At 33.8% G+C, this 23,060-nt stretch overlaps 1 protein-coding gene across 4 annotated transcripts in view; it reads left to right on the top strand.

Moving 5' to 3' along the window:
* STK38L (serine/threonine kinase 38 like) overlaps nt 1–22,234 on the top strand; it is a 69,927-nt gene extending 47,693 nt beyond the window's left edge. For 2 of the 4 annotated variants that reach the window (XR_010021342.1, XR_010021343.1), the window contains exons 3-15: nt 1,744–1,795; nt 7,349–7,471; nt 7,663–7,746; nt 9,581–9,704; nt 11,302–11,456; nt 11,809–11,911; nt 12,097–12,158; nt 14,206–14,323; nt 14,773–14,896; nt 16,023–16,118; nt 16,710–16,933; nt 18,304–18,395; nt 18,501–18,589. Coding sequence is in view for 1 of the 4 variants with exons in the window: in XM_063075311.1 (XP_062931381.1) it covers nt 1,744–1,795; nt 7,349–7,471; nt 7,663–7,746; nt 9,581–9,704; nt 11,302–11,456; nt 11,809–11,911; nt 12,097–12,158; nt 14,206–14,323; nt 14,773–14,896; nt 16,023–16,118; nt 18,304–18,395; nt 18,501–18,628 (1,261 nt within the window). In the remaining 3 variants the exon portion in view is untranslated. Of the gene's footprint in view, nt 1–1,743; nt 1,796–7,348; nt 7,472–7,662; nt 7,747–9,580; nt 9,705–11,301; nt 11,457–11,808; nt 11,912–12,096; nt 12,159–14,205; nt 14,324–14,772; nt 14,897–16,022; nt 16,119–16,709; nt 16,934–18,303; nt 18,396–18,500 lie in introns of all 4 variants that reach the window. The other 2 variants (XR_010021344.1, XM_063075311.1) reach the window with 2 other exon arrangements.
* The last annotated feature ends 826 nt before the right edge of the window (nt 22,235–23,060 follow it).

The following is a 23,060-nucleotide window of genomic DNA, read 5'->3' as shown; positions in this document are numbered from 1 at the left end:
TTCATTGTCTTTTCTTGTCAATACCTTAAAGTAATTCAGTTTTGCACTCTGCTGTTATTTAAAAAAAAAAAAAAAAAAAAAAAAGGCAGTCTCAGCTTGGTGCCATGGAAGTCAAATTAAACTGTTAGCTCATATTTTCTAAAAGCTTATGCTTAAGGAAAATGTGTGAGGTATTTTTAAGGCTTAACTAATTGGATAAATGCATAAACCTAATAAAATGCTAATCAGAGCAAAATGCAAGAACATTTTAGGAGGGAAACTATTTTTTGAAAAGGTGCAAGAGAAGTCATGGATCTTCCTGTTTACTTAGGGTAGAAATGGTTAAAAGTTACTGTGTCTCTTTCCAGAATGAATGACGATTTCATGAAGTGTTAGTCTTGGCAAGGATTGAGGAAAGGGGGCAGTACAGATTTGACAGAAGAATCATGTTGCTTGTGTATTGAGAGTCCCTCGAGAATAATGGTCCTCTCTTACTCTCTGGATTCTTTGTGCAGAGGAGAAAACTGGAAATCATTCAGCAAGCAGCTCAGAAGTGCCTAGAGGTGCACCAGGCAGGCCCAGAATGTGATGCTAGGAGCTGACTCCATTCTAAGGGTTGGGGCCTGGAGAAACTGTGGCAACAAAAGATAAAATCAGTGTGATAAAGCACCACAGTGGGTGCCTATGACAAGTGCTGAGAAAGTGTGTGGGTGGAGAATATGTCATTAAGTCTCATCTTCTCCATTGGAGTGCTGATTTATCAACAGGTGTTAGGTATTTTTGTTACAAATTTTCCGTAAGAAAGAAGAATAAGTGATCTTAATAACAGATTAGGAAAAAGCTTACCTGTGAAAATACGGTCATGAACAGCACATACCAAAACATTTGTATAATGGTTTCATCCCTCAAGCCTTATACCCATTTGGGTAAATCCTGGAATGTTAATCTCACTCTGGCACACTAAAACTAATCAGGAGGGGTTCTCCCAGGTTTATATTTAGGAAAGAACAATACAGTAGAAATAAAATACTAATGTCCACTTGGAAGTGAGTTACAAATATGTCCCACAGCTGTCTCTCCAGTTACTAGTTACTTCATCCCCCACCCCTCCCCAGTGCTCAGCTTAACTAACTTCAAGGGTGGCCACTTAAAGAAAATGAATAATCAAACTTGGCTATACTTAGTTAGTGGGTTATTTTTATGTATATATATATGACTTTTTAATTTTCGATGAATTTTAATATAATAAAATGTACTTAATTGCATTGGACATCTTTCCTTGATTGATTAGGAAAATCAAGCTTTGAGTTTAACTGAGGGACTTAGAAAAACTTATTTAGCTAATAAGTTTAGAACTAGGATTCAAACACAGAGATATCAACCTTTAAATTGTATACTTTTAGTCACTATAATTATCTTTTTATGTTTCTAGTATAAACATTGAGAAATATTAATGATTTGGGTGGACTGAATATTAGGTAACAGAGTTTTCCATATTTGAACAGTAGTCACTGTTGCTAACAATTCATTTAGGCAGGAGGGTGAAGTAAACTTTAGAATTTATTCATTTGGCCAGTATAAGAAGGCTAAGTTTGTGTTTATATTTTGAAAAAGGAAACTATTCTTAATGATTATTTTGATCCAATTTGAAAGATTTTTTAGCATAGCAAACTGAAGTGGTTAACTTGAATAAATAAATGTATATTTCTTAAATTGGAATAGTCAGGAAAATAGTTAAATTTTAATTATTTTTTCCTTGAAAAGGCAGAAGAAATTAGAAGTGGCCATGGAAGAAGAGGGATTAGCAGATGAAGAGGTAATGTAATTACCTGTAATTACTGTATAATAGCAACCCCAGTGACTTTTTCATTTATTGATATGAGATGGTTTTATAACCTAGGTAATGTGGATTTCATTATTTGAATATGGATTTCTTCATTGCTATCATGAATATCTTTAGAAAGAGGCAGCTTTCATGTTTTTCATTCCAAAAACATATATTTAGTAAACATTACCTACAGTAGTCTAGGTGCGTAGAACAAGAAAGCCAGGCTCCAGGAGGAATCAATTGCTAACTCTTCTCAAATTTTTTTCTAAATATTTTTTTTTAAACCGTCTACTTCTCTGGTTCAGTGCTACTAACCTAGTTTAAGCCACCTGTTATTTCACCTGAAGAACAATTGTCCCAAACTGGTCTCTCTACCTCCTACCCTCAGTTTTTCTGCACACTGCAGCCAGAGTGATCTGTCTAAAACCAGGTTTGATCACGTCACTCTTTTGTTAATACCCTACATTCGCTCTCGAGTGCTCTCAATAAGGGCACATCTTCAACGTTGGTATGCAAGACCCTGTACCAGTTGGCCTCTGCTTCCCTTTCTGTAGCCTCATCTCTTGTCACCCCATCCTGCATGCTGACCGGTATTGAATTACTTAAATTTCCCCTCTCTTCCCTGTGTACCTTTTCACATGCAACCAGCATTTTTGCCATTTGGAGCTCTTCCTTACTTCTGTCCAACTCCCATTGTTCTTTAAGAAGCTTTAGGTCTCAATTTAGGTATCATTTCCACTAGGAAATCTTCCCTAATCTCTCCAGGTACTTCTCCTGTGTTCTGTCATTATACTGCTCCTGCTCTTGTGGTAGCCTTAAAATACCATCTTCCCAGAGATTATAACTCCTTAACAACTTATTCAGCAGTACATCTTCAGAGCTGCCAGAGGGCTAAAATAATATTTGGTGAATAAATGAACAATGGATCTTGCCCTCAAGGAGTTTACAGATTAGAAGGAGTGATTACATCTGTGTATGTATGTATGTAAAAATGTATATAAGATAGAATGTGGTAAACTTTGAAAATATAGATAATTTTTTTCCCTCCAATTTAGGGGATCAGAAAAGGTTCCCTTTAAGAGTAACAATTAATATGAATCTTAAAGAATGGGTAGAATTTCCATTAGAGATAAGGGTTGTATACAAAATAATGAATACATATCCAGGATAATGAGTAAATAACATTTCAGCTGTAAAGCGTGCAATAAGGAAAATAGCAAGGTAAGTGGACAGCACACAGTGGCACAGTAGGTTTGCAATAATTTACTAAGAAAGTATGCTTTATTTTCTAGGCAATAGGGAGTCACTAGATTAATCAGTTTAACAGTTTTCAGTAACCAGAAAAGAGTTTCTATTTTTAGAGAGTAGATTGCCAAATGATGACTTAAAATCAATTTGTTATCTAATCTTACCTGCACCTCTCCTAGGACTGTACCTGTATCTTTATAGTTGCAGTGTTTAAGCCAAATAACAAAATATTTTATGATTTATACTAAAGGTGGTTACTTTGTTAATCAGTTGACTCAATGTGGAAAACTCAAATATTTTTACATTTAAAATTATTTATTATTTACATAAATTACTATAATAAGTATTTTTAAAGCTTATTTCATTTGTGTTCTTTAAATTTTAGTCAAAAGGTAATTTAAATCTGTATTCTTTTGGATCCGTGTACCAGCCATCTGCCAAAAAAAAAAAAAAAATCATCTATATTCCAATCTATAGAGAAAAAATAAGACTGAGCACATCTTTTCTCATTTTTTATTATTATATTATAACTTTCTTATAACTAATAACTATGTAATTATAATTGTATTAATGTACATTATACACATCACGTTGACACAGAAATCTTAAACATAAGATCTTCATTTGACGTCTAGGGGAGAGATTACAAGAACAGATGCCCAAGGGCCAAGCAGGTAACATAAATGAGAGAAGCTGGCCAGGTCGGTTTCATGATGGCATCTAAGGTTATATTCTTTTGATCTAGACACAGTTTGTTTGCATATTCAATTCAAGAATTTTTTTTTTTTTTTTTACTTCCACAAAGAAATAGGTTCTTATTTTTCCTTTTTCTAAAATATTTGATCCTCACAGTCTGTTGATAAGGACATACCATTTTTCACTTTATTGTAAGAAAACTAGAGCCCTAGCCCAATCAGACATGTCACCTGGTAGCTGGCATCAGTGGGGGAGACTGACAAATTAGGGAACTGATGCCCGTCTAAGGTGATTGCCACTTTTTGCCCAGTGTGGCCAAGTTCCTGTTTTTTAAGAGAAGCTGGAAATCTGAATTTTCATATGGAATCACCTGCTTTTTAAAATATTGACAAGTAAATTAAAATGTTTTAAAAACAACTTGCATTCTAAATCAAATGCATATGTAGATTGAATACAGTTTTGTAGCTTCCCGTTTGCACCTCTGGTCTGCACCAGCAAGTACTAACTACATTAAGAGCTATTTTCTTTAATTCTTTGTAATAACTTATAGAAAATGTGACAAGATTTTGCTCCTAAAAGTAGTCAATGGCCCAAATACCTATTTTTAAAATTTACACATTTTTTTCTGGAAGGATATTTTTAGTTATACAAATGCTTATTGTTAGGCCCCATGCCAGGTCCTGAATTATGTCAAATTCTATAAAATAGTCACAGTCAACCTTAATATAAAATATGTTAAAACTATTTGTATGTGGGGTGGAATTTTTTTTTAATTGCTTTATAAAAATAAAAATCTAGTTTTAAATGGAAACTAATACTCATCCTTAACTCTTCTATAATAGAAAATGATTTGTGAAATAATTAATGAAAATGAATTGTAAAATCTTTAAACCATATAATGTGGCCATATAAAGCTTATATACTGAGATGAAGTTGCTAGCTGAATCTTTTCATATCTCAAGACTTTTGTATGCACTGTCTTATACATAAACCGGGCACCCTGCAGATCGAGAGTTTGAGGAACACTCATTTAAAAAGGAATGAAGAAAGGAAGAAAGTTTCTAGTTCCATCTCACTTAAGAAAATCCCATCAAATATGGAATATTGTTTACTCTAATGGAAAACCAAAACAGGCCAGTTCAAGCTGCAAAAGAGAGCCATGAAATGCTAAGCCTGTCCAGATTTTTGTTGTTTTCTTTGGAGAAGAAAGGATGTGATCATCACAAAGAAGTTATTTGTCTTTCAAGGTTACTTAATCTACACAAGTCATGAACAGGTATATCAACATGCTTTTTCACTGATTTTTTAAAAATGTGAACTTGTTTTAGCTGCCTCTGGACTGCAGCACTGATTTTAAGACTAAAATCATAAAGTAGATTTTTTAAAGGTAGTGTAACAATGTCATAGGTAATTCCTATTTTTGTAGAATTGTGTGTTCCATACACATGTGATTCACCCTTTATGCTATTAAATGGCCATGCCCAAAACCACATAAACGTTATTTACTTGCTGTATTATACAACCTATCCAATATTTAATGAACATTATTTTCTTTGGCTGACTCTCTCTTGTCCGTAGGTTTTGAGCACAGTTTATGAAACTGTGTAGTAAGGTTATTGTTTCCACTCACTTTCTGCAAATATACCACTACTTTGTTTTATAATCCATAAAGGGAGAGATTCAGAATATCTCTCAAAATTCTTACAATTGTTTATATAATTAAAAAAAAAAAAAAAAAAACTCTTTACTGTCTTGAAGGACGTGATACTAAAGTGCCACCAAGTGGCCTTTTTTATTATTATAGTCTTAAAATTTAAAACAAACTACCTTTAGGGGTTATCTTTCGCTTTACTAGTAATCAGCGTTTTTTATTATTATTGAAAAGGTATTTTTGAAAACCTGCTGTGTGTCAAAAAAGTGAATTTGGCATTGCATTTATGTAAAAAGAAGCAAAAAATAGTCTTCACAATTGCTCTAGGATCCATCTTTGTTTTTGTAATTATATAAATGTAATCTTAATGCATTAAACTGATATTTAAAAGAGAAAAACCACCCTCATCCAGAGATTAGGAAAATCTGTGTTTTAAACAACACTAGATCTAGATATCTTTTAGATAGAGTAATGACTGTATCTTTATTACACTTACTTAAATTCTTTTCCTTTCTGACTTCTTACCCGCCCCCAAAATTCTTTTCCATGTTGCCTACTTACTTTATCCACAGTAACACTGTATTTTATAATCAATATTGGAAGTAGAAAAGCGTATTAGGCAAAGCTTTTTAATTTGTATACTTGACATTTATCCTCATATGTCTTAATTTCCACCGCTGATGTGCCTGAGTGTGTAGCTTCTTTAGCTGTTTGAATTGAAGATGTAATTTCTTGCTCATTCTCTTAGCTTAATTTTGTTAGAAATGTCAGAATTCCACTGCATTGATACACATCTACATATTTCTAATTAACAGTTCTTTTTAAAATAGATATACACAGGAGTAGGAAGGGACTATTCAGTGGTTAGACCTTGAGCTGCATTTAGGAGTAGTGTTCCTTAGCTAATATTATGGTCGTTTTGACTTTGTCTCCTGTCTGAACTGAACCACTGAAAGTTTGGTAGAGTTCAATTGAAGATGAATGGGACTTTAATTTTTTCACTGATTTTGTTTATTTCCCACTCTGTATTGACTCTACTAAGAACTAATGTCAAAAAACACAATTTTATTTGGTAGGGGGGAAAAATGAGGTTTAGAACAATGAAATAAATGCCTATTCCACATGTAACCTTCACGTATTTCATAATGTTGCTTATTAATGGTAGTTATTTTTTGTGATCTCTGTAGAATCAATTATGCAATTACTGACTTGGATATTTCAGTGACTTGTATTTTTTTTTTCAATTTCATATTTTTAGGAAGTTGTATGCCAACTCTTAAGCAGTTTATTAAACTTTATCTGAGAATAAATTCTATCAGAAGTAAATCTCTATGGAAACACTGCCGTTGTGTTATTTTGGTGTCACAAGTCTCAGTAGTTGTGCCAGAGCAGCTTTGGAAATTAGGAAATTGAAGCAAAGTAGATTTCCCTACAGAATAAAAATAAATATCAGAGTACTATTAGCATTTCCTAAAATTTAATTTTTATTTATAAATTAAATTAGCCTATAGGGGAAAGAATAAATTATACACACACGAGGGGTCTTCACAAAGTTCATAGATTCATATCATCTTTTAATTCCATTTTTCACAAACTTTTTGAAATACCCTCGTGTGTGAGTGTGTGTGTGTGTGTGTGTGTGTGTGTGTGTGTGTGTGAGAGAGAGAGAGAGAGAGAGATGGACAAGTTAAGAAGAAATATTAAATGGAGTCCACCTCAAGAGTAAAAATTTATTGATTGTTAAAAATATAAACATGTTTTCTTTAGATTGTCTTATTCTTTTCATGCTTAATAAATACTTGATAGGTAAATAAGTTATAGTGCTAGTATATAATATTTTAACATACATTACCCCAGTTTTTCTGTGTATCATCTTTTAATACTGTGAACTCCTTTGAAACAACCTGATTATAAAATCATCTTTTTACATTGCCTTTTTTTAATAGAAAAAGTTACGCCGATCACAACACGCTCGCAAAGAAACAGAGTTCTTACGGCTCAAGAGGACCAGACTTGGCCTGGATGACTTTGAATCTCTGAAAGTTATAGGAAGAGGAGCTTTTGGAGAGGTGTGCTTATTTTTTAAAGTCACCACCACTGAAAATATATATCTTAATATAGTTTACAATAGGTATTAAAATGTAATTCCTGAAACATCAACAATGGCAAATTCCTACTTTCTTTAAAGGAACCTACCTTTCACTCCTGAATCAATAGTAGTGACTGTTTAACATTTATAATATATATTTTTATATTCTAGGTGCGGTTGGTCCAGAAGAAAGATACAGGCCATATCTATGCAATGAAGATATTGAGAAAGGCTGACATGCTTGAAAAAGAGCAGGTATGGGTTCTCTAACACATGTAACGCCAAGTACATCCACTGAGTAGATGTTAGAGTAAGCGTTGTATTGGAATTTTTAAAAAGAAATCTGTGCATCTTTCTATAGGATCTATTAGGTTTTCGATAGGCTGTTTTAGTGTTTTTCAATTCTTATATTAAAATTTCTTCAAAATTTATAATCTGTGTGTTAGTCAGCTCAGGCTGCCCTAACAAAGCACTCCAGGCTAGGTGATTTCAACAACAGAAATATATTTTCTCACAGTTCTGGAGGCTGAAAATCCAATGTGAAGGTTCTGGTGAGGCCTCTGTTTCTGGTTTGTAGATGGCCGCCTTCTCACTAGATCCTCACATGGCCTTTCCTTGCTACATGTGGGAGGGCAGAGGGAGAGAGATAGAGATAGAGATAGAGATAGAGATATGTGTATAGAGAGAACGTGGCCACTCATGTGAGAGCTCTCTGGCTTCTCTTCTCCGGCGTGAGGACACTGATGTCGCCCTTATGACCTCATTTAACCTTCATTACTTCCTTAGAGGCCTCATCTCCAAATACATCCGTACTGGGGTAAGGGATTTACTGTAATGAATTTTGGGGAGACACATTTAGTCCATAACAAAATACCTTCTGAAATACGTCCTATTCTGACTTAAGTGAAAATAAAGGACTATTCTCAGCACCCTCGATCCTTATCACATATCAAATAAGGAAAACTAGTCCCCTGAGAATGCCGATTTTATGTATTTCCCAAATCTGTAACTACTCTTTTTTTATGCTCCTGGGCTCTCTCCATGTTTCCTATGACTTAAAGCAGTTCGATGGGATGGCCATAATATCTGAAAACATCGATAGTATTATTTTATATATTCTCCTGTGTTTCCAGTCTGGGTGGGCACTCTAAATCCCTAAATTTAATACATATTCTAGTGAAGGACTCAACAGTGGACAACAGAGGGAGATGGCACCTCTCTGCTCTTTGTGCTTTGTCTTTTAGTCCCCACCCAAGCTTACTGATATTACAGCAATATAATATTAATTTTTATTTAACTATGACCCACTTGGATTTTCACTGCATTCTTTTTCTTTGTTATTTCATTCCTTCAACAAGCATTTATTGGGTGCCTTCTAGTGTACCAAGTACCGTTGTATGTTCTGGAAATACAGTGGTGAACAAGACACACCTGATCCTTGTTCTTTTATAGTAGTGGAGAAGTAAACAGACAGCTATTTCAGATTGTCATGATTGATGAGTACTGTGAAGAAAAAAATTTTAAAAGAATAGGGTGACACATGATCTGGGTTTAGGAGAAAGAATTAGATCAGGGAAAGTCTCTCTGAGGAGGGCATATTTGTTGAGAGAGTGAATAATGAGAAAGAGTGACGTACAGAGATCTGGTAGAACAAAGGTCTAGGTAACAAATGCAGAGGCCTTGAGGCAAGAATGATCTTGGCCTGCCCAGAGAAGAGAAGGAAGCCCATCACGGGTGGAGTGAAGTGAGGGTACGAGCGAGTAGGAGAGGTAAGCACACTACTGACCTAAATTTATATGACAGAGCCGGGATCCAAGTAGCCATACTAATCATTGCCCTCCCTCAAAGGCCTCAGCTTCCCTTAATATTCCTGTCAATGTCACCTTTTCAGGCCTAAAGGTATAAGCTAAATTAAACTATTTCCTGAGGTTCTCCATATTTAGTGAGAACATGAACATGGAAATATGTTTAAATCTTTTCTAAAACTCCAGCTTTCCTCATGACTGTTATGGATGGATAATTGTAAGAGGTGAGCTTGAAAAATGTGTAATGTGTTAACTATTACTTTTTTCAAAATATATTCATCTAGGTGGCCCATATCCGAGCTGAAAGAGATATTTTAGTAGAAGCAGATGGTGCCTGGGTAGTGAAGATGTTTTACAGTTTTCAGGATAAGAGGAACCTTTATCTAATCATGGAATTTCTCCCTGGAGGTAAAAGCAAACATTATAGCAGTGACATAATCTGTTATAATGACACAAGCACATCTTTATATGCAATAATAATTTTATTGATTAGGCTTACTTTTATATTCCTAACTGAGATTTTACATAGTCAGTTTTTCAATATTCTACAAAATTTTGACCACAAATCAGATCATTTTGAAGGAATAATAAAGTTAGCACATTTTAAATACCACCATTCTGGGTCCACTGCATATAAGCAGATTGTTTTAAGTCTGCAATTAAGACAAGTAAGTCAAAAGAGAAAAAGACAGACTAATGGGCAAATGATAGACAATGTACACAAGATAAACTCTGGCTAGTCTATAAATATATAGGAATATGTTAAACTTCAGCGATATTCAGAGAAATGCCAATAAAAACAAAAATGAAAAACCATTTCACAGCATATTAGCAAAAACATTAAAAGTCTGATGATTCTGAGTATTGGTGAGGCTTTGGGGAAAATTGGCCTCTTATAAATTGATCTCTGACATTTATGGAGAGCAATTTAGAGATATACAGTGACGCCAGAAATGCATATGTCCTACAATCCAGCACTTCTACAACCAGCTATATTTCCTAGATTCTCCTCCATATGTGCACAAGAGCCCTGTAAAAGGATGCTCATGGGAGCATTGTCATAATAGTGAAAAGTTGGATGCAAGATAAATTGCCCATCAGTAGAAGAATGGATAAGTAAAATCTGGTATAATTACATGATGAAATATTTTACAGTAGTTAAAAGTCACAAGCTGTATTTGGTTGAAGAGTAATATCTCAGAAATAGAGTGGAGCAAATAAAGCAAGCTGTGGAATTACACATACGGTTTGTAACATTTATGTAATTTTCAAAGAACACACAAAAGACTACTATTCCTAGATTAATATATGTGTATATGAAAACATATTTTAAAAATGAGCCGGAAGGATACACACTAAACCAAATCTATGATAATCATTGCTCAGAAAACAGGGAAAGGGGAACAGAATGGGAATGGAGGACAAAGAATCCTACTTCTACGTGTTATTTTTTTAAAAGACTCGAAAATATATGAAAAAAATGTTATCATTTGCCAGTTCTGTGTTGCAAATGTATCAGTGCAGATAGTGGTTAAAACTATTTCGTTGCCCCTTTTTAAAGAAAAAAATCCTGGGAAGTAAAAGAATGTCTAGAGGTGACTCTTAGTGGGATGACATCCTATTTTTGTTGGACTAAAGAGCTCAGGGTGTTTTGATACTTTAAAAGGATTTGTCTGGTTTCTAGGTGAACTTAGTCTAATTCTTTTCTACAGTTTGACATACTTTCATCAGCAACTTATTCTGGATGTTGAGTGGTGGATATTACTTCATTATCAGCTCTATCTAATTTGACTTTACATACTTCTACCTTAAAACCATTAAATATCATGAAACTTTTGTTTATGCAATAACACTTTTATTTGGCCCCAGAAATGGGTAAAGATATACTGGGTGGATCATAAAATATAAAATCAGGTATTCACTGTAGAGCTACAAGGAAAGTTTTTATAAGGTATTCCCTTTTGAGGCATTTTCAATAGCATACTGCTTACTTTCTTTTATGTAGGTGACATGATGACATTGCTAATGAAGAAAGATACCTTGACAGAAGAGGAAACACAGTTCTATATTTCGGAGACTGTTCTGGCAATAGATGCTATCCACCAGTTGGGTTTCATCCATCGGGATATTAAGCCTGACAACCTTTTATTGGATGCCAAGGCATGTGAATAAACTGGTGAATCATTAGGTTGCTGAATACTTTGTAGAGTAGTAGAGCTGATTTGTGATTAGAAATAGACAACTGCAATTTAGATTATTGCTAAACTACATTATTTCACAGAATAGACTTGAGTGAAATGACATCAAGGGAATATGGCTGTCTTTTTATCTTCTCCATTTTCTACTTTTTAGAATCATCATCATAAAATATTTATCATTTTAAATCTTCACCTGTATGAATTCCAAGCTAAGAATTTTTACAATAATTGCATTCAATTGAGGAGTTTATAATAAGGCTTTTTGTTTTCAAAGTTAACCTAATCTTGCGATTTTACTGGATTTTTTTTTTTAGGGTCACGTAAAATTATCTGATTTTGGTTTATGCACGGGGTTAAAGAAAGCTCACAGGACTGAATTCTACAGAAATCTTACACACAACCCACCCAGTGACTTCTGTAAGTTTTTTGTTGTTGTTGTTCTGGTTAAAAATTATAGCCAGTTGAATTCAGTACTATCAGGAATTGGAGGTTCTCTCACATCCTCTCCCCACTCCTTAAATCAATGTGTCTTGTATGTGTGTGGTTTTGGTTTTGGTGAGAGTTTTTTGCTCATGATTACAATTCCGTCTTGTTGAAATTAGCATTTCAGAACATGAACTCAAAGAGGAAAGCAGAAACGTGGAAGAAGAACAGGAGACAACTGGTGAGTTCACCTTTATTTTTAAAAAAGAATTTTGTGGGGCCGAGCCCGTGGCGCACTCGGTAGCGTGCTGCGCTAGCAGCGCGGCGACGCTCCCGTCGCGGGTTCGGATCCTATATAGGAATGGCCGGTGCACTCACTGGCTGAGTGCCGGTCACGAAAAAGACAAAAAAAAAATAAAAAAGAATTTTGTGCCCTGGCCCTAAAATCTCATCTGGTTTTTACTTGATTATTTCCCATCTTCGCAATGATTACTACTTACTTTGTAGCAATGATAGAGCTTGTTCTAGGATCACACAGTGTTCTTAGTGTCTCTAAAATTTCCGTGTATATTAAGTGAACTGCTGATTTTTACTTTGATATAAAACTTTATAGTACTTTATCGAGCATACCCATGAGTAAGTAATGTCTGTTTATTAGTAATTAGCATGTTAAATAAAACTCACTGAAATGAATGTGATTGTAACGAATGACTTGTGATTTCCATTTTTCCGTTTTCCATGCCTGTGGTATAGTCTAGATACGACAAATATCAATCACCATGTAAGGTGGTTTTGAGTTTCTAAGAACTTACAGACAGACAAACAGGAAGTTTGGGATGTCAACAATGTTACAATAAAATAGATAAAATTTGAAAGCAGACTTTACCACAAATAAACTTAATTACTCCTTTAATGTAGAATTACACTATTTTTAACCCCATCCTCTTTCCTCTCTATTACTTGACAAATGTAAGACTTGCTTCTCCTTTTCCCTCTTTCCCTTTATCCTATTAACAAAGTCCATGAACATTCATAAGGTTAGGTTTGTGCCTTTTGACTTTGTTTTCCTAATTTCTTATATAACGCCTAGCTTATGTATACACTCTATAAATATTTGTTTAATTCAACTAAGTGATGAAAGAGAAACTAATTCCACATTCCCCCAGGAAGTAAATAGACTGAAAAATAATGTCTGATGCCCTCTAAAACCAAATAAAATGACCTTTGCATCACTGAGTTTATTCTCAGCCAGGTTATTGCAAACTTCCTATGCTTGTAAAACATTTCAGCATTCTAAAATTATATTGAGCAATGCATTAAGGAGAAAAGCTTTGTTCTATTTTTAAATGTATCACTTTTAGGTCAGATTTTACAATTAAGAAAAGAATTGCAGTATTCCCTACTTTTAAAGTGAGAAAATGAATACTGCTTAAAAATATGGTGAGGGAATTCCATACTCCCCTATTTACAGAATATTCACAGGTGATTGCTCATGTGCGTGTTTCATTATTCTCATGGTTGATAGTAGCCATGCCTTACATCAGTGTTTCCCAAGGGAAAAGTAGAGGGGACTCTATTGGTATTTGGAGAAGGAAATTTCTTTAGCACCTGGATCCCCTGCCCATTAAATGCCAATCATGCCCTCCCCCAGATCACTGAGATGACAAAATCTGCTGTCACACATTTTCAAATGGCCCCTAGAGTACCACCCCTACTTAAGAACTACTGCCTTAAAGAAATAGTTTTTGTAAGATTTTATAAGAATTAAGAATGAAAAACTGCATAGCCTTCTGGTGGATAAGCAGTATCCTGGAATTATGTTTATAATGAAAATACCTGATGCTTATATAGTAGTTTGTAGTGTACAAAGCGCATTTCTTTTCTCGTTACATCCTCATATCAACTCTGTCAGGGCAAGTAATTATTGCTCCAATTTTATGAAACGGAAGCTGAGGCTCAGAGAGTTTGAACACCTTGCCCAAGAACATGTTAGAAGTGACTGGGGACGTCAGGCCTCCTGGATCCAACCTTTTCATTCTTTTTGAAATGGACTTAGGGCTATATATGTGAATAACTTTGTTGAATTTCTTGTGGGACAGAAATCATGTATTCTATAATGTATTGTCTGATGCAGTACCTATCACTAAACCTTATGCATGGTAAACATGCAAAGTTAATATTAAATGAAAAATTAACTTTTATATATATTGCTTTTTCTAGTATTAAGCCATGTTCAGATTTTTTAAAAAACGTTAAGAATGCTGGTTTGACAAGTTGCTCCTTTGTAGGCATATTCCACAGTTGGAACGCCAGATTACATTGCTCCAGAAGTATTCATGCAGACTGGTTACAACAAATTGTGTGATTGGTGGTCTTTGGGAGTTATTATGTATGAAATGCTAATAGGTATGTTTTATCATTTATATGTATAGTATATACATTTCTGTTAATATATGCATTGAGTGCTGTAGTTCGAACATATTGCAGATATCAAGGGCTAAAATTTCTGAACTCTTTTAAACTTATTTCTGACATCCTGCAATGTTAAATACATACTGATAAATACCAATCAGCTCTCCAGGGATCCTGTTTCAGGAAGGGGGGCGTAATTAATCCAAACTCCCATGTATCAAAATTGTATTTGCATGGTTTTTCAGGTAAAAAGGGGGGCAATGCTTTAAATCCTTTACCTTATTGGCTTTATTAGCAATTTTATTGTAAATTGATGAATGGTGGCATTTTTTACTGTTAATAGAACACTCAAAGTTGTTTTATTTCTTGCTGCACATATTTAGTAGGTATAACTTAATTGATCACAGAAGCTGATTAAAACTTTTGTTTTCTTTGATACGTAGGATATCCACCTTTCTGTTCTGAAACACCCCAAGAAACATACAGAAAAGTGATGAACTGGAAAGAAACTTTGGTATTTCCTCCAGAGGTACCTATATCTGAGAAAGCAAAGGACTTAATTCTCAGGTTGGTGGTTAAATTTCTAGAGGAGTTCATGGTGACTTAAACTTCATGAGTACCTAAAAGACTCATATTACTTTTGTGGGGGGAGAGGGAATATCACTGATCCATACAGTTAAAGAGACCAATAAAGAAAAGGTGGTTTCATTGTATACATGTATTAAAATATACTGTGCACCCCATATATAAGTACAGTCAATATGTTTCAATTTAAATAAATTCCTAATAAAAAATAATAAAAAAAGAAAAGGTGTTTTAAAAAATGTAAACTCTTAAAAGGAAGTATGCAGAAAAAAAAAAAAAGTAGGAGTTAAGAAGAGGAAGGGGCCTTGTATTGTTTCAGTTACTGATATATATTAAAAGCAAAAGGTCACTCCTGTTAAAATGCAATGACCCAATCCTATTAGAGAGAAAAGGGAAAATAAATTGTTAGTGGCAGAAATTCGTATTGTTAAAGTTTATATGTGAAATCTTCTAAGCAAAAGATTCCACTCTGTTCCTAGACTAAGACGTGTTTTGGTACTATTGTGAATGGCTGGAAGGAATACAAATTGGGACAAACCTATGGGGACAGCCATACTATAAAAAATCTTTAAACTGTTTATGACCTTTGATCCAGCAATTCTACTTCTAGGAATCTTGCTTATGCAGATTAGCAGATATGTGTAAGGATGTAGGTATAGTATGTTTATCATGGTATTATTTTTAATAGTGAAAAATTGGAAACCATCTAAATGTTCAACAATAGTGAACTGGCTAAATAAATTGTAATATCTCCATATACAAATTTTAGAAAATGAATTTATAGAAAAATATTTAATGACTTTGGGAAATTTTCTCAGTACAACAGTAAGTGAAAAAAAGTAATCCTAAAATAGTAACTACTATATCAGCACAATATTTTTAATATTATCATAAAAGATTAGAAGGGAATATCTTCACAATGTTTACTGTAGTTATCTCTAAATAGTGTAATTACAGATGAATTTTTTCTCTCACATTTCCCACAATAAGCATTCAGTAAATGGAAAAAAATTGTAATGCTTTAAAAAAATGAAATGTTTGAAATAATGCAACTAGCGTACTTCAGATGTAACTTGTATATGATAATTTATCTGTTTCCATGTTCTAGATTTTGTATTGATTCTGAAAATAGAATTGGAAATAGCGGAGTTGAAGAAATAAAAGGTCATCCCTTTTTTGAAGGTGTAGACTGGGGACACATCAGGTATGTTCCTAGGCTTTGAATGGAGAGGTCTGAGTGAAAATGAATTTCTAGATTTAGTGATTAATTTACCTTGGATTCTGCCAGATCAAATACAACAAGTAACACTGTTAGTGTTAAATCAGTGTTTTCTAGACTGTATAAGTGAGCAGGACTATAGTCTACAGCTAAATGACTCATTTTAGGCCACTGTCCACTTTAAGGGAAAAAACACATATTGTGCACCTGTTTAGATTCTTGTATTCATACTTACACAGTGAAGGCTTTTAGCACATGAAAGATGTGTTTACGTTTCACACTTAACTCCTCATTTTGTTCTCTCTCTAATACATATACCATACTTTGTCTCTTTAATTTATAATCAGGTACAGTCTAAACATTGGGAGGAAAAGTTAAATACTGCAAGTAACTTTTAAGAATTTGCTTATAGTTGTTAATTGTGAGTTTTGGCCTTTTTTCAGTTTATGGCCAAACTACCTTCAATATTTCTGGACTGTTCTCTGCACAGCAACAGTTTAGAAATATAGATCTGATCATGTCATTTTTCTCCTTCCCTTTGCACTCAGAAAAAAGAACGCTTAACTTCTTTTTTAGGACTGCAGGATATGACTCTTCCTCTTATGTCCAGGGTGCATCTGGATGGCCTTTCCTACTCCTTCCCGCCTCAGAGTTCTGTCATTTGCTGTTCATTCTGCCTGAAATGCTCCCTGCCTGGTTCCGACCTCTACCTCTGCCCTGCCTGGCCAACTCCTTTTCATCTTTCAATACAGCTTCTGTGTCACTTCCTCAGTGCAGAGCTTCACTGGAGATCCTACCATGTGCGAGGCACTCCACTTATTATAATAATAGCTAATTTTAAAAAATCATTTATTGTGTGTCCAGCACTGTTCTAAGTACTTTACTTGCATTTCTCATCTTATCCTCTAATACACGCTGTGAAATAGGAACTATTATTATCCGTATTTTACGGATGAGGAAACTAAGGTATAGAGAAGTTAAGTCATTTGCCTACACTGCCATAGCTAATAAATGAAAGAGCTAGAATTGGACCCAGACAGTTTGATTCTAACTTCTAACTGCTATGCTGTATTATACTGTACGTGCATCATCTCATGGAAAAGAACTATGATACCTACCTTTCTACAGTAGGAAGGATGCTTAGAGACCACCAGTCCGATCTCTTGGTTTTATAATGAGGAAACACTCACAGAGCAGGGACTTGCCTGCCTAAGGTCACAGAGCTAGTTAATGACAAGAAAGATTAAATCTCAGGGCTCTAGGGTCTATGGTTCTTTCCACTAAACTAAGTTGATTAAGTTAGTATATTAAGTATAAATACTTTGTAATAATTCTGGTAAAAATATATACATGCTTTTACATAATTTGTTAAACTTGGCACCTAATAGATCCAATAAATATTTGTAGAAAAAATAAAAACAATAAAAACTAACTTCTTTCAATTATTTCTACAGTTAAACATTTTTAGCATGATATGAAGGCATTTTAATGACTGGTTTCTTTTTAACCTAATATCCCTGATTCTCTTAAAACTTACATGACTAAGAAGTTTTTGCATTCAGATTTTATCACAAATGTATAGTCCCTTCACCCTTTGTGCATCTTATTTTCCCAAGTGGCTTTTGGTTTATGCATCCTCTCCTAGAAGAATTCTGTTCCTAAATCAATCAGGCAGGATCCAGTCCTCACAATATCCCATATACATCATATAACTATAAAATCTTTTAAATAAAATCTCTTTTTTGCTTTTCCTTGCATTAGCTCTTGTTTCATTTCATTTTCCTTTCATGGCTCTAGTTTTTCCACTTAAAAAATAGCACAAGAATGTCTTGGTACAAAGATATAAAAATTACAAGTAAATGAAAATTTTATATATATATATTTAATTATACATAATTATATATATAGGTGGCTGGCTGGTACGAGGATCCGAGTCCTTGCCCTTGGTGTTATAACACTGCATTCTAACCAACTGAGCTAACTGGCCAGGCCTAATGAAAATATTTTAATAAAAAATTATACACAACTCTTTCGAAATCTACCTATTCTCAAACCCACAATAAATTTCCTTGGCCCTTCTAATATCTATTAGAATTTACAAGTAGAATTATTTGTAGGAAAATGAAGAGTTCAAGAAAATTTACCATGGCTGCTCAATACCTTTTCATAGGGAAAGGCCAGCGGCAATCCCTATAGAAATCAAAAGCATTGATGATACTTCAAATTTTGATGACTTCCCTGAATCTGATATCTTACAACCAGGTAAGACAGTCTATAACATAACTAACACTATTAAATGTCTGTGAAGATGGTGACATTTCACTAATGAAATTCTTTTGCTGTTGGTTAATTTTTCTATCTTTCTAGTGCCAAATACCACAGAACCGGACTACAAATCCAAAGACTGGGTTTTTCTCAATTATACCTATAAAAGGTTTGAAGGGTTGACTCAACGTGGCTCTATCCCCACCTACATGAAAGCGGGGAAACTATGAATGAAGATCACATTCACCCACAACCAAGAGAACTCAGGTAGCTGCATCACCAGGCTTGCTTGGCGTAGATAACAATACACTGAAATACTCCTGAAGACGGTGGTGCTTATCAACTACAAGAGGAAATTCTACAGGATTAGGATTTCTAAGACTACTACAGGAATTGGTTGGCAGTGCCAGCTGGCTTTTTTTTTTTTTTTTTTTTGGAATATTTTATTATTTTTGTTAACTTTATTATATGAAGGTACTGGAATAAAAGGAACGTACATCCCTTTCTAACTGCACTGCCTACATGCGTATTAAGGTTCATTCTGCCTGTGTGTGCTGTGGCTTTGAACTGTAACACTTCTAATCAATTCAGGACAAACACATATCATTTAAAGCAACATAGGCTAACCTGTAGGTAACACTGCAGTATTGCTGTTTCATTGCAAATCTTATGGGTCTAGATAATCAGTAAAAGCCATCTTCCATAGTTGGTGTTAGAACATTTGTCCTATTGGTTTGGACATCTGTAGACTATATATGAAGACAGTTTCTGCACTGGTTCTAAGAAATTTAAAAAGCAACAACACTGATACTTTAAGCAGTAGAATTTATCATCAAGTTATTACACAAGCTCCATAGTAGGAAGTAACAAGTTTATAACACGGAGGAAGTTGTTTAACACCTTCACTCAAACACTCCACTAATATATTTACTTTGCATTCAGAAATACTGATGACCTTTATATATGTAGTTTGTATACTCATAGGGAGATGTACTGTATTATATAAAATGTAAAGTTGCTTTTCTTGTGACAAGAGGACTTCTTTTTTAACAAGAGGACATGGCATTATTTTAATTTGATTATGGTGAGTTGAATTTAAGAAATGACCGTGAAGGCTGCTTGTAGAACTAGTGTATTTTTATTAAAATATTTTTTTAAATGTCAAACTTCTGATCATGTAAATGGACTTGTAGAGAACAAAGAGGTGTTTACTTTGGTTTTCTAGAAAGTTGTTACATATCATAGCTGGTTAACTTTCATTTCTTTTGATGAAAAATTTTTCTTTGAATAGTACTTGTATTATTGTGCCATTATTTTCTTATTCTCCAAATGTACCAAAGATCCTGAACAGAGTGGATGTTCACAACTGAGTAGAATTTAACTTTTCCGTGGGAATGCTGTATTCAGACATCACAGATCTTTGACAGAGGTCAGCTTATTCAAGGGCAATATTGTTCATGTTGAGCTATGTCACTGTGGTTAATACAGATGGAATTAAGGAAGTAAATGCAAGCCGGGGGCTTGTATTTGAAGATAGGGGAGATAATGTCAGCATCAAATTCTTTGGGTATTTCCCTAAGAATTGAATAATCTTTTCTAGCTCAACATTTTAATTCTAAACGACTCTCTTGAGGTTTTGGTTTCATGAGTACTAGACATGAGGAATAATACTTTACAAAGAATGCCCTAATGTTTGTCTTAACTGTTAATGGACAGAATTTTTTAAAGAATTATGAATGGTTTGTGATCAAAACCTAAAGTGATGATTTGTTTGTAATTCCTCCTAACAGGGAAGAGTTGCATGGGAGCATTATGCAAATCTACGAAACCTTTATAAATGTTGCTGCTAGGTAGCTCCACAGTGTTTCAATAAGACCCTCTGGTACCTCCCCCCTTCCCCTGTTTTTGTTTGTTTCTTTTTAAGTATTCGTTGGGTACTTACTGTGTGTCCATCTAATAGTTCATCTCTGTTTTTCTAGTCTGGATCATGTGGCTAAGTATTTAGGAGAGAGAGTTATTAAAACCCTGGAGTTATCTCAACTTGACTAACTGAATTTTCTAATTATAACTGCCTTTAACTTAAAAAAAACCTTTAACTTCTGCTGGGGATTAGGACATTTTCTTATCCCACCTCACCCCCTTTTTAAACAAGGGACTATTTTGTTAGTGTGATAATGAATTAAGTAAACTATGAGGAGATTACAACATCCTCTAATCCTAGTATGGCAACTCTTCTAATACAGAAAAATAACATTGATTCAAGTTGACTGAGGGAGAGATTGAGATTGATATAAAGGAGCTGAATTACCTAAATTTACCTTTTAATTACATAAGAATAGAGCATTTTAGTTTCGATGTCCCTCATTCATATTATCAGAAAGAACTTGGAAATAGTTATGCTTTCTTGGCAGTGGAAGAGCAGTTCTGGAAAGTTTACTTTGTTTAGAGTCTCATTCTTCCCTGGAATTCATACGATGATTTACAATCTTTGGGGTTTTCTCCTCATCAAAAGCATTTCTTAAGTGCCTATCTAAAAGCAGTTGAAGACTGTGTCTGCCCTTTGGAAGCTAAGAATTTCATTCATGATGCAAATTAACTAGATAATTTGCAAAGAACCCTTAAGGTTGAATTTTCTCTATTACACATTTCCCATATTTTAGGTGAATCATTTAATTTAAATCACAAAACCCTATCTAATCAACTGGGCATAATAACATTTTCTTTAAATTAGACTCTATTTTGAAGTAAAAGAGTTTTATTATAAACTGTGTTCTTGGTTTTTCTAAGCATATAGAAAGCTTGTTTAACTCAGATTTATTGATTTCCTGATTTAATGTAGACTTTGACTTTTTTTTTTAATTAAAAACCTTTGTATTAAAGCAAGTTATGTTATTTTTCTTTCATGTATTTGTTATTAACATAGCTTTAAATCTTCAAATGTATTGAAGCATTGTGCTGTCTGAAAATAGGGAATTGCTTATAAATCAGTCACTTCTGAGTGGGATGTATAGCTGATTTAATAAGCTATTAGTTGAATGAAAAATAAGAAATGGGGAATATTAAAAACATTCTTTGGTTGCTACGGCTTAAGATAGGGTTTCATTTATTTCTATAATAGGATACTTTTTCTGTTTTTAAAACAACTACATATCTTTGTGTAAATCTGTAAATTTTAAAATGTTTTTAAGTACATTTATTTTTGGTGTTTTATTGTAGAAAACTTTTTAGACAATCAATCAACCAGTCTCTACTGGTAGGAAAAACGGCTAGCTATCTTTTGATGATCTACAAATAAATGAATTGAGATTTTAATCAGTAGAGGTCCCTGGCTACTAAACATAATCTCTCTTTGAGTTTTTAAAATTCAGAATATTCAAAATGACTGTTTTGCTACAGCCATGATTATTTCCCCTTGTCTTTATTTAAATTTTATTTTTCTCTTTAGAAGTGCACTTATTTCTGAAAAATCTTAATGAAACAAACACTTAGAACAAATATAAATACCAGACACTTGGGACTACTAGAGATATTTTAGATTTTTATGGAAAAAAAAAATGTGAGGGGATATTGCTGCTTTAAAAAGGAATAAAGTAATAAAAATATATCTTAGTTATTTTTTTAAAAGCAATATAATCCAACAGTTGTCTAGAAAAATAATCATCAGGCTATTGAGTTTGGTGTTCAATTTACTGAGTTTCAAAAAATGTTGTGGGGGTGTGAAGGCTTTTTCATTGAAGGTAAGACAAGAATAAAAACTATGTTTACAAAATTTCTGTTGGTGAGGTTTTTTGGTTTTATTTTTGAGTTTTCAGATAATTGTTATCCAAAACTCAGGAAAGACTATTTTGTACATGTAAATTACTAACTAACATTTGCACTTGAAGCTCTCATCAAAAACAAAATAAATATTTGAAGTTTCAATTGTGTTATGTTTAAACAATCAAGATAGTCAAACAAGTTTATATTTAAAATCTTTTCAAATCTGTAGCTAAAAACGTATGGCTACACAAACTGTAAGTTATCATTGTAGGTACTAGCTGGGTATATAGCAACAATCCCACTAGATCAAAACAAATTAGCAAGCAGTAAATTGAAAATGCCTCAGAATAAATGGAAATATAAGTGGCCCAGGTACCACAACATCTTGTGCTCCAGCTGTTCCCCAACATGGATCATTTCCATAATACCACTGTAAGACAAGGCAATGAAGACACTAAATGTCAAAGTTTGGCATTAGAGTAACTTGGAGACTCTAAATTCATCTTTCAAAAGCATCTAGTGATACAAAGAACTTACATTTGTATACAAAAGGATTTCACTTAACATTATTCATTTTGTTTTTTACAACTACACTGTAAATAAAGAATCATTTTATAGATAATGAACAAGAAGCAAGTGACTGTGACCTACTCAAAATACAGGTAATAAATTATTCTTGAACCCAAGTCCAAGGCTCCTTCTACTCTCCCAAATCATAGTGCAGGCTTCATTGACAAATGGCCTCATATGCTTCTAGGACCTCAGAAGAACACATGGGGTGATAGTGACAAAGTTGTTACTTTGGGTAGTTTTCACTGCAAGTGACATGACAAGTAAAAATGACTTCAACAATAAGGAAAATATTTCATGTAACACTAAGACACAAGGTAGAGAGCTTCCATG

The sequence above is a fragment of the Cynocephalus volans genome, chromosome 12 (assembly GCF_027409185.1).
Source record: "Cynocephalus volans isolate mCynVol1 chromosome 12, mCynVol1.pri, whole genome shotgun sequence".
Lineage (NCBI taxonomy): Eukaryota > Metazoa > Chordata > Mammalia > Dermoptera > Cynocephalidae > Cynocephalus > Cynocephalus volans.
Note: the sequence above shows the minus strand (reverse complement) of the source record. Positions and strands in the feature narration are given on the sequence as shown.